The sequence below is a fragment of the Rhinolophus hipposideros genome (assembly GCF_964194185.1).
Source record: "Rhinolophus hipposideros genome assembly, chromosome: 12".
Classification (NCBI taxonomy): domain Eukaryota; kingdom Metazoa; phylum Chordata; class Mammalia; order Chiroptera; family Rhinolophidae; genus Rhinolophus; species Rhinolophus hipposideros.
In genome coordinates, this window is record NC_138058.1 from 14766558 (window position 1) to 14777724 (window position 11167).

Genomic DNA, 11167 nt, shown 5'->3' on the forward strand with positions numbered 1-11167 from the left:
CCGCATTGGTGACCATCACCGTTCCAGGTGCCATTTAGCGAGGACTTCCTTTGAGCCAATCACTTACATTGGCCCATTTTCTAGTTTCTTACTTTCATGGCTTTCTGTCTCCCTCATTAAGATGTAAGCCTGGCTCTCTCCTATCCCCAAACCCTCAGGCTGTCCTCAGTGGCTGCAGGGGAAGGGGAATAAGGGCTTGATCTGAGCCCCAAATCCACACCCTCAGTGTATAGGGACTATGGAGAGCCCTACCACCGACATCCCATCACCACGCCCAAGTATGTACTCAGCATAGAATTTCTTCAGTGTGTAACTCACTATAAATGCTCAATAAACATTGAATGAATGAATGAATGAATGAATCTCTAGAAACACCATCCTCCTTGGCTCTGGTTCATAAAACAGAGGCCTGACCCAGCCACCCATCCAAACCCACTGGGCAGGTCACTGGAGACCATCCCTGAGGACACCCTAGAACTCACACCTGCATGATGACAGAGGCACAGCAGCAGGAGTAAGTTAGTCCTGTGAGCCCCTAACCTGTCGGGGAAGAATGCTGGGCCCAGAGAAGCCCTCAGAGGTCCCAGCAGCTCCAGGACCCTGTCCTGTCCCTCCATCTAAGTCAGCGGCAGTACTGACTGCCCAGGCCCAGCATTTGGGAGATGGCAGCCCTGGGACAGTGTGACTGGTGAGACAGGACAATGTAGGACTCAAGCTACCCAGTGTCCTTCTGAGGTGAGGCAAGACCTCCTCTTGGAAAGCCAAACTGGAAAGGACCTTAGAAATCACTGATGATGTTTCCACCATCCCATTTATCAACGAAAAAACTGAGACTCAGAGAGGTTAGGAAATGGGTCCAAGATGACACAGCTGGTAGGTGGTGAGCCAGGACTTTGAAGTCAGAGCTGTTTGATGCTCTTAAGCACAATCTTCCGCCTCAGTCTCCTAATCTGGACAGTGGGGAGGTTGCACCAAATGGTCTCTAAGGTGTCTTGAGATGATTTCAGGGGAAGCCAAGAGCTCGTCTCCACTGGGCATCTTCACTCCACTCTCCCTTCTTTTCTCACCTCCCAGGCGTCAGCCTCCTCCCCAACCCAGAACACTATCTACTACAATCAAGGAACAAGGAAGGGAGGGGGCCTCAGTGCTCCTGTCTTTGGCAGGTGAGGGGGGAACTTGGGGAGAGGGGTTAACAAGGGACACAGATGGAGAAAATGGAGCCTGCCCACTCTGCCCATCCATACCTCCAGACCGCCCAAATGCCAGGGGAAGTTCACAGAGAGTTTACAAACCCCCTTTGTCACAAAGCACTGCATGGAGCCATCAATCACGCCCTTAATTTACCCGTGTCACTTTCCAGTGGAAAGCCGCCCTGCCAGCAGCCAGTGGCACTTCCTCTCTCACCCACTTGATGAAGATTTCATCTAATTGGTCCACGTTAATCACTCCCAGGAATGTAATGTGCAATTACCGTAGCAGCGGCGGCAGCTGGCTATAAGGACATGCTGTGGCCCTCCCTGGTGTAGGCAGGAGAGCCCATGGAGGGCCTCCCTGATTCAGGGCCGAGGGGCCCCTCAGAAACCTGGAGAACCCCGAGAGGGCCTGCTAGGAAGAGGAGCAGATGGGGGTGGTGAATGTCAGGGATAGAGGGAGGGGTGGGCCAGGAAGAAAGGAACCAGTGGAAGGTGCCAGTTACCCGGCTCCCCACCCTCCCCATCCCTGGATGCCTGGGGGAGCCGACCACCCTCCTCACAGACACACACTGGATCCACCCTCTGTTGCTCTCCCTCTAGTTTCGTGGGAACAGAGATGTGGAGGGTTGTCATAAGCACTGCCTGGCACTGGCCCCCAAGTGGAAATGCTGGAAGCACAGGCCATCTGGGAACCGTAGTTGTACACAACCCTTTTCTTCCTGCACATTTCTCCAAATACATCAGCTTTATACAGGCTGTTCCCTCTTCCTTGGATGCTGTTCCCTGCTTCATCTGCCTGGTGGCCTCTTGGTTGTCCTGCTGGTTCCAGCTGAAACACCACTTACACTGAGGTGCCCTTTCAAATTCCCTTGGGCAGGAGAGGTAACCTGTCCCCCTCTGCCTGGCTTTCCACAGCCCCTAGCACAGGCCTCTAGGACCTCCTCACCACACTGTCCTGCCCTTATTTACTGGCAAGGGTCTCTGTGACCATGTTGTGAAGTGTGTGGGGACTGGGACCACATGTCTATCATCTTTATGGTCTTGCCCAGCATGCTTGGGTTGGGGTTCAGCAAATCCCTCCAGAATGAATGAATGAATGAATGAATATCACCTGCCTTAACGCACAGCCTCAAGTAATCCACAGGCTAAGTCACCTTCCCAAAACATGCCCTAGAGCTTTCCTGGGCTGTCACCTGCTCAGGGGATCTCATCCTGACACAACGGCTATTAGAGGCTGCGTGGGGAACTCAGCACCAAAGCACAGAAGGCCAGAAAGAGTTTCAGAGATAAACTGTCCTCATTTCATTGACAAGCAAAGCGAGGCCCAGAGGTCCTGGGTGACTGTCCAAGGTCCCCAGCAGCCCCTTTACCAGGGCAGGGTCGTGTCCATAATCCCAAGGGTCTGAGGAGCTCTGAAGCTGGGGCAACCGCAGCAGAGCTCCAAGAGGCCGACCCTGCTGGGCCTCTGGAAGCCGGGGTGAGTGTGTGGCACCCCACGTCCCTGTCCTCCCCCCACAGCTTGCTGCCTGAGTGGCTGCCGCATGCATACCTTGCGCTTCTTGGCACGTCCCTCGGCCTGCAGGGTGCGCGTGCAGCGCTGCACACACTCGGAGAAGCTGAGGTTGCTGCGGTCGGCGCTGTAGTCCAGATCAGCCAGCCGCGCCAGGGACAGGATGTAGTTACAGGCGATCCTCAGGATAGCCAGTTTGGACAGCTTCTGCCCGTATGAGTAACACGGCACCTGTGGGGTGAGACGGCATCAGCAGTTGCTGCCGGGGTCTCAGGGCTGAACGCGACCCTGCGGGGTGCCCTGGCCAGGCAGGCATAGGGCCTCAGTGACATCTGCACCACCTGAGAGGGGACGGCCTAGCACCGGAGGGGCCTGTAGAAGCCCTCGACCTGGATTTCGTTCTCTGTTCTGAGCACCCTCTGTTTCCTCACACACATCTCAGCTCATCCACTCACAAACTCAGGGAGGTATCCACATTCCTATTTTGTAGGGGAAGAAACGGAGGCTCAACGCGTACCTGAGAGTCAGTCTGAATGAAGCGCCTGAGTTCCCATCATGACAGAGCTCCCTCCCCAGCGCTCCCTAAGAAGGAGTCTGTCTGAGAGAACAGACATTTTTTTTCAGCTCTGATATCCCATTCATTTACTCATTCAGGGACGCTCGTTTTGCCAGGCACTTGAGGTTCTGACAACGAATCATAACGTGATTCCTGCCTTCACAGAACTCACTCAAGAGGGATGTTATAATGTCACAACAGAGTTAGGGACTCTGGGAACATACTAAAAGCTAAAGTACCAGTTCTCGGCTGGGAGGGCACACACAGGGTTGGTTTTCTTTTTGTTTGTGCCCTCTGAACCTGGGATGCAGCTAGGCATACATACAATAGGTGCATAATAAATACTTAGGGCTCAAACCAGACTTGTCATGTTTGTCAGTGATTCATGACCAACCAGACACTCTCTAATTGCACAGGGATTTACACTGGGCGAAGAGACAGAGCCTCTAATATTTTTAACATTGTCCACCAAAGTGTGTGCTGTATGAGCAAAAAGCTATGAAGGCTGCAGCAGAGTTACGAGTTGTAACGTGGAAAGGTCACCACACAGTCCATCTGACAGGGCCTAACCAGCAGAGCCACTGCTGCCATGAGGCACCCTTCATCTAAACGTCCGAAATGAGCTCGCCTGGCACCCAAGGCTCCAGGTTTCCGTCTCTCTCTCTGGCTCTCCAGGACCTGTACCCAGCATGCATCCCTGCTACCAGTATCTGGCATTGATTAACCCTCATGCCACAGAGTGGGACCACCATGGCGCATGCATTCAACAAGGATTTAGTGAGCACCCCCATCTGCCAGGTACAGTTTTAGGTCAGTGGTTCTCTACCAGAGATAATTTTGTCCCTCAGGGACAGTTAGCAATGTCTGCAGACATTCTTGATTTGTCACCAGGAGGGAACAAGTGGGGAGGTGCTACTGGTCTGTAGTAGGTAGAGGCCAGAAATGCTGCTAAACGTCCTATCATGCACAGGATCCTATGATGCCCCACAACAAGGAAATACCCAAACGGCAACAGTGCTGAAGATGAGAAACCCTATTCTACGTCCTAGGGATAAAGCATGAACAAGACAGTCACTTCAGATGGGGACCCTAAGTGTAACATCCACTTTGATCTCACGTGAAGCCTCTCTTTGTCCAGGAGTTTTATCTGCCTGCCTCACCCCAACCCTAAAGCAGGGGCTGGGGGGAAGTGGGGGCACCTGCCCTTGATAGTGCTCTAGTAGCCCCCCATCTGTCCTTAACTCCTGATTTAGTGGTCAGTCTCCCTGCAAGCTGTGGGGGAAGGACCCTGTCTGCAGAGCCCAGCACAGGTCCTGTCCATAACAGGCCCTCAACAGGGTTTGTTGAATGAGGGAATGATTGGGGAAAAAATGAATGATTTCCCTCCATATTCACCAGGTGACTACAGAATGTTTCGAACTAGATTCAAAAACCTTTCCTCATTCTGAGAATAAACATTTAGCTATTTGGCCTAAAGCTTAAACACACGTACCTTTTGGTGACCTGGTTCAACTCCTGGTCTTAGCTGTAGCTCTTCCTAGCTATGAGACCCTGGGCGAGTGACATAACCTCTCTGAGCTTTGGTGTCCTCGTCATATTGCTAACAGGACTGACCTCACATAATGGTAGGGATTCAATGAGATGGCATATGTACTGCCCAGAGTAAGGTCTGAAACAAGTTAGTGAAATTAATACAGTTGGTGTTGCAGGTCTCCGAAGAGAGGCTCCAGAGAGGGTCAGAGGCAGGAAATGCGGAGCCAGGACACAGGACACAGCACCTGCTTATCCCCCACCCCCTGGGGGTCCTGAGACGCACCCACACCAGAAGCAAGGTTGGCTGTCACCTTTTAAAATGCTCCAGCAGCCAAGAAGTTGCCCCTCACCAGGCTAGGAAACCCAGGGAGGGGCAGGGAGGTGACAGAGAGAATGCCAGCTCCCATGCATTTCCCCTTCCCACCTCCTACTCCCACCCTGGCTGCAGCTCCAAACCCATCCAAGAAAAGCCAGCAGAACAATGCACTTTGCCTGTTCCCAGCTAGAGGCCAGAGAATCCTGCTTTATCAGCCTGAACAAATAAACAAGGTCTGTGGTACAGAAAGGTTCCTGAGAATCCTGAGACGGGGCACCCTGGGGAGGGCCTGCCTGCCTGGTGGAGGCCCTGGACACAGGGCACAGCTCTGTGACACAGGCCCCTCGTTGCTTTCACCCACAGACCAAGCTGGGAGTGATCAGCTCGGTGAGCCCGTCCCTGAACAGCTAGCCACCCTGCCAGTTGGGAACGGGGATCTCAGGTGGGGTCTGCACGTGGGGATCCAGGGTCACTGGGGGAATACAGAGCAACAGGTGAGGTCAAGGCCAACCGAGGGGTCCCATGCCAGGTTCTGGGCCAGTTTTGTCCCAGATTTGTTACTCTGTCCCATTTTGCTTCTGTCAAAGTCCAGGTGTAACAAGAATATGACCTATTGAGCTCTGGTTGTATTACCTGGCACTGAGGTAGCTATTTACAAGTAGTTTTATCCTATTTAAAACTCCCCCCTTCCCTGCAAAAAAAAAGATTATTATCCCATCTGCACATGAGGAAACAAAGAGGTGACATATTGGGCCCCAGGTCCCTCAGCTAAGACCTGGTTGGAACCAGAAGCTTGTCTGTCTGGTGCCCAAGGAAGGCACAAGGCCACAGGGCTCTCCGGCTCCCACCATCAGAGGTGGCCACATATGGGACAACAAGGGCACTTTTGGTCAGATCCCTCCTCCCCTTCCCCCTCCCCCTCCCCCGTGGGGGAAAGGGGTGTGCTCTCAGCTCACCTGGCTAATTCCAGTTCCTCCTGGTGCCCAGCAAGCAGCACCTCAGTCGGACAACCCAACACAGAGGCACCCAGCCTGGGCGGCTGCCTCAAAGTGAGAATCCATGACAAGTTCTAGTTCTAGGAGGCTGAGGTAGGGAGGAAAGAGTGGGTCTGAACCCTGGGCACTGACCAGCAGTGTGACTTTGGGCAAGGGCCTTTCACCTCTGAGCCTTGGTTTCCTCATCAGGAGATTGGGGCTAACAGCCCCTGCCACCCCTCCATGACCACTGGGACCAGGCCACCACTTTCTGTTTATTGCGGTCTATCTACTAAGGCAGGCAAAGGATGGGGAATTTTGAATGCAATGCCTACACTCATCTTTAAACAGCTCCACGAGGTAGAAAGCATCACTCCTGCTTTACAGAGTAGGTGTAAGAATTTCCCACGACTCTCAGTTGGTGGGAGATTTTTTGGGTTTTGAACTCCCACCTTAACTGCCTCTTTCCGATTAGCCAGAAGCAATTGCTTGGGGATTTGGATGGGCATCTACAGCCTAAGGTGGGGAGGTGGGTAGCGCCTCTTTCTAAGCCACAGATAGAGAGCTTTGCACTGATCCCAGAGGATCCTGGCCTTTGTGCATTACCTCTGAGCGTCCACAGCAACTTTAGTGCCCAGCCATCCCACTGCATGCAGAGGACCCCACAGCAGATGTCTGCTCACCCTGGTCAGGGGACACAGGCCACAGGACGCAACAGGGTCACTTGGCTCCAGCTGCTGAGAGACTGTCCAACTTCCGGGAGAGTAAAAGGACTTATCTTATGCTCACCCCACAAAGACTCTCAAGCTTCAGAGGAGCAAATTTGGGGATTTTCACAAGGTTCCATATGCCCCCAGAACATTCCATCCCACCCACCCCAAGCTGGACCCTCTCCAAGCTCCAGGAAGCAAGAAAAGGCGAAAAGGGCCCCAGCCTGGGAGCTTTAGGACCTGGCTCTACCTCTGGCCATTCCCATTACCTTACGCAGGTCCATAACCTGAGGGGACTGCAGTTTCCTCACCAATAAAATGGGCATCAGAATACCTGCTACCTCAGGATGGAAGAGCTGTGGGCAAATGCAGGAAGGTGCTACAGAGAAACAAAGCCAAGAACTTATCAGCCAGTGTGGGACAGGCCTGGAAGCCCTCGGCCCTCTGGCCTTTGTGCCAGCTCCTATCCACCCAGCCCAAGATGCCCTCCTGAAAGCCCTCAGAGACTCGTGGACCCAAAGAGCTCCAACCCTGTCCATGGAACACAACTCAGTACTTTATTCCATTTGAAATTACTATTCTCTAATCTCCTATGTCAGTGAGTGCAGGCTTCCTGAGACAAAGCTACTCTATGCAGAGCTGCTCAAGGTCCTTGTCATGCTCTATTTAAAGAGGTTCTTTAAAATCCTAACTTTCTACACAGCAACGAGGCTAGTAATTAAGAGCCATGGCCCAAGGTCCGAACAGGCCTGGATATAAATCCTGGTCACTTGCTTAACCTCTATGTAAAAGTGTCCTCACCTGTAACATGGGAAGGTAGCACTACAGGTATGCAACCACAGGCTCAATGCACCAGGCTCCTAAGCTGTCACCCTGGTAACTGTGGACATGAGGAGGTCAGGTATAGAAGAGTCTGAGACTGAAGGATGTGCGGGGAGGGAGGGGACCATCTCCACAGCCCCTCCTGGGCCATCCTGAGTTCCCTTGGTGAGGGTCCCCTGGGAGACTCTAGGGACAGCAGAGGAGGGAGCCCAGGCAACACTCACTCAGCGCCTCCTTCATTAAGAGGCACCTTAGCAGATCCTGAGTGTTTCTCACTGCTGCCTCAGGCTTCTGCCTGCAAGGCTGAGATTCCTCCATCAAGGCTGAGGGGCTTCGCGCTTTCAGGGGAGAGAGAAAATCTGTATACATACACACCAGATGCCCCAAGGATGAGCACAGTCTGTGAGCCAGAAGGTTGTGCCAGGAGCCGCAGGCCCACAGCGCTGGCCCCTCCTCTCACCCACCCAGTAAGGACAGGCTTCCACTTCAATCCCCTCCCACCTGGCCCTCGAGCAGCCCTGCACATGGGCCAGGCCCAGCTGTGCACACATGGCCTTCACATGAGGCAGTGGGGAGGGCCCTGTGCAGCTGGGCTAGTGGCATGTGCTTCGCCTGACCATCTGCCCCACACACCCACCACCCCGGCCCCACTGCCACACACCCTCCCAGACCTGTCCCCACCGCCACCTTTGTGATCCCTTCCTGATTGAGAGGATAGTGGGACAGACAAAACGAAAGGCTGCCTGGCTTGCCTGTGCTGACAGTGGACAGCTCTGGGGCATTCAACAGGCTGAGGAGCAGAGCTGTTAAGAGCCTGGGCATTGGAGCAACTCACTGACACTGACGCAAAGCCAGGCTCTTCAATGACAGTGGCACAGAGCTATGCAGGCTGTGACTGCACCATGCCAAGGAGGGACCGGCACAGTGGAGTCTAGTGAGTGGCATGTCAAATTGGTGTACAGCACAAAGCCCACACGGCCTCGATCACCCGACAGAGCTCTCTGGCCTCAGTCTCACCATTTTGTGAAATATTTTCTCGGCACTGAAAGAGGTAGCCAGAGGGGTAGAAAGGCCCTGAAATGGCAGTCAAAGAACCTAGGTGCCAGTCCTGCCCTGCTACTCACCAGCTGTGATGCTCTGGACATGTGGTCTCCCCAGTCTAGAAAGGATGTCCCTAGTTGTAAGCAGAGCAGGTAGACAGGTATCTCTCTGACATTCTGTCATCCTTCCGTCCTGGGCAGTGGGTTGCAGGACACTACAGGCTGCTGCCCTACCCAGGCATTCAGACACAGACCGCTGCCCAAGGGGTTACTGAATGCTCCACGGGGCCCACCGCCCAGGGTCCCAACTGGCACGGCTATGGTCAGTGGCCCAGCCTGGGCTGTGACATCTACTTGACCCCTCCACCCCACCTCATTGGGTAAACATCTCACCCAAACCCAAAGAAGACACTTTGGCTCAAAAGTCATAGGGGCTATTTTCCCCAGCAGTTCAATTCCCTTCCCATGATGGACACAGGCACCGCTGCCCACCCCACCTGCAGGAGGAAGAGCAGAGTGTGATACCAAAAGAAGGTCATGTTTTCTGAACTTTTTTGTGGTTGGCTTAAGCCCAGAGAGGTTGAGTAACTTTCCTAGAGTCACACAGGAAGTCAGCTGCCCAGCAAGAAAAAACCTGATTACTCAAACCAGTCATATCCAAGCCCTACTCTTCCCCATGTCCTGTGTGGGGTGGGGACAGGGGGCACTTGCCATCCTCTTTCTAGACCTCCCTTCTTTCTAAGAAAATGAGAAGCCTAGAACCCCAGGGCAATCCCAATCTGGCCTAAAGTGGAATTATAAAACTGCCCCTCTCTACCACGGATAATTTTTAGGTAAATATTCTTCCCCATCTCTCTGCCAGAATACTGTCCAGTGAGGGCAGCCCTCACCAGCTCCACCCCAGAATTAGGCTCTGAAGGTACCCCCAACTGACTAGTCCCTTTAGCAGGCCTGCTGCACCACGGGGTGAAGGGCAGCGGTGGAGGAGATCTCCTGGGGGTCGCAGGTCCCTAGGGACGCTAGGGCAAGGGGTGCAGAGCCCAAAAGCAACCTGAGTGTAGGGGCATCCCTACTGGGAGCTAGGGGCTGAAGAGGGAATGCAGGACCCTTATATTCCGGCAACCCCAGGCCCCTCCGCAGACCAAATGCCCGAAGGGAAGGGTCTCCCCTGCCCCGCCCGACAGATTCCCACGTTCCCCCTCTCCACTCCCCACCGCGCCAAGGGACTCTGGGAGACAAATACTCGCTGCCATAAAAGTGAACTAGGAGAGCTGAAGTCAGACGTGCGGTCACCCCCAGGGGAGGAGCGTGGAGGACCAGGGCATGCCTCGGGGGGACCGTCATTCCCAGTTTGCAAACTGAAAATGCCCATCAACTCTGTGGCAAAGGTCAATACCTTAGCGGGCTCCAAATCTGGGTCCTGGGGCCGCCCAGGCGGGAACGACGCGCCCCTCGCCCCTCACACGCGCCCTCCTCCTCCCTAACGTCCTCGGCCACTCACCCACCCACTCGGGCCGTCGTCCCCGGCGCGGTGAGGGTGTGCGGCCGGCAGCCGGTACCTGCTTCCGCAGCGCCTCGAAGGCGGCGCTGATGGTGTGCACGCGCGTCCGCTCGCGGGCGTTCGCCAGGAGCCTCCGGGTCTGCTGCAGAGCTTTCATCTCCGAGGAGGCGGCGGTCGCTTCGCCCGGCCGTTTCCTAGGCGACGCGGAGGAATCCGGGTGGTTATTGTAAATTACGTGTGAAATTGACGAGTAGGAACTTTCCCCCGGGCGCGTGGGGGGCGCAGCGCGCACTGAGGTCTCGGGGGGCGCGGGGGGCGCGGCCGGCGTGGGGCGGGCGGGCGGCGCGCACAGCAAGATGCGGGGACGCAGGCTGGGTTCCCGAAACGGCTGTACCTCGGGGCCTCCAGGTACGTGGCTCTGGGGCGCTGGGGGCGGCGGCGGCGGCGTGGGGAGTCCCGGCCCCACTGCGCCCAGCGCGAAGCCGCGTTTCCGCGCGTGCAAGACCTCCGGCGCCCGGGCGCCCCCGCGCTCCCCGGCCGGGTCCGCGCCCCCACCTGAGGGCACGGCGGGCGCCGCCGGGGCTGGCGCCGGGGCCGGGACCGGCTGCAGCCGCTGGGTCCTGTCCCGCAGCCCGTTGGTGGCGGTGGCGCCGCGCTCGGGCGCTTCCAAGTCCAATCGGAAAGTTTTGTAACCGTTCGCGCGCCGCGCCGGCTCCTTGCCTTTCCTCTTGAGCTTCTTGAGGCCGTTCAGCTCCTTCACGCACACGGTCTTCCACGGCCCGTCCTCGAGAACCGGTATGTGCTTCATGGCGCGGGCGGCGCGCGAGGCAGGGCCGGGCGGCTGCCGGGGATGCGCGCCCGCCTCGCTCCCTCCGCACGCGGCGCCGGGTCCGCCCGGCCCCCCCCCCGCCCGCCCCCCCCCCGCGCCCTCCTCCCGGCCGCTCTCCTCGCTCCCCCGCGCCCGGGGCAGCTGCGCCGCCGGCTCCGGGAAGCCGCCGGGCAGTCCGTTCCC

At 56.0% G+C, this 11167-nt stretch overlaps 1 protein-coding gene across 1 annotated transcript in view; it reads right to left on the reverse strand.

The window, feature by feature from the left end:
• ATOH8 (atonal bHLH transcription factor 8) overlaps positions 1 to 10963 on the reverse strand; it is a gene marked incomplete at its 5' end in the record, with an annotated part of 31064 nt that extends 20101 nt beyond the window's left edge. Inside the window, 2 exons of the mRNA XM_081068734.1 lie at positions 2743 to 2934; positions 10214 to 10963. Coding sequence (XP_080924860.1) covers positions 2743 to 2934; positions 10214 to 10963 — 942 coding nt within the window. The remainder of the gene's footprint in view (positions 1 to 2742; positions 2935 to 10213) is intronic.
• Positions 10964 to 11167: the final 204 nt, after the last annotated feature.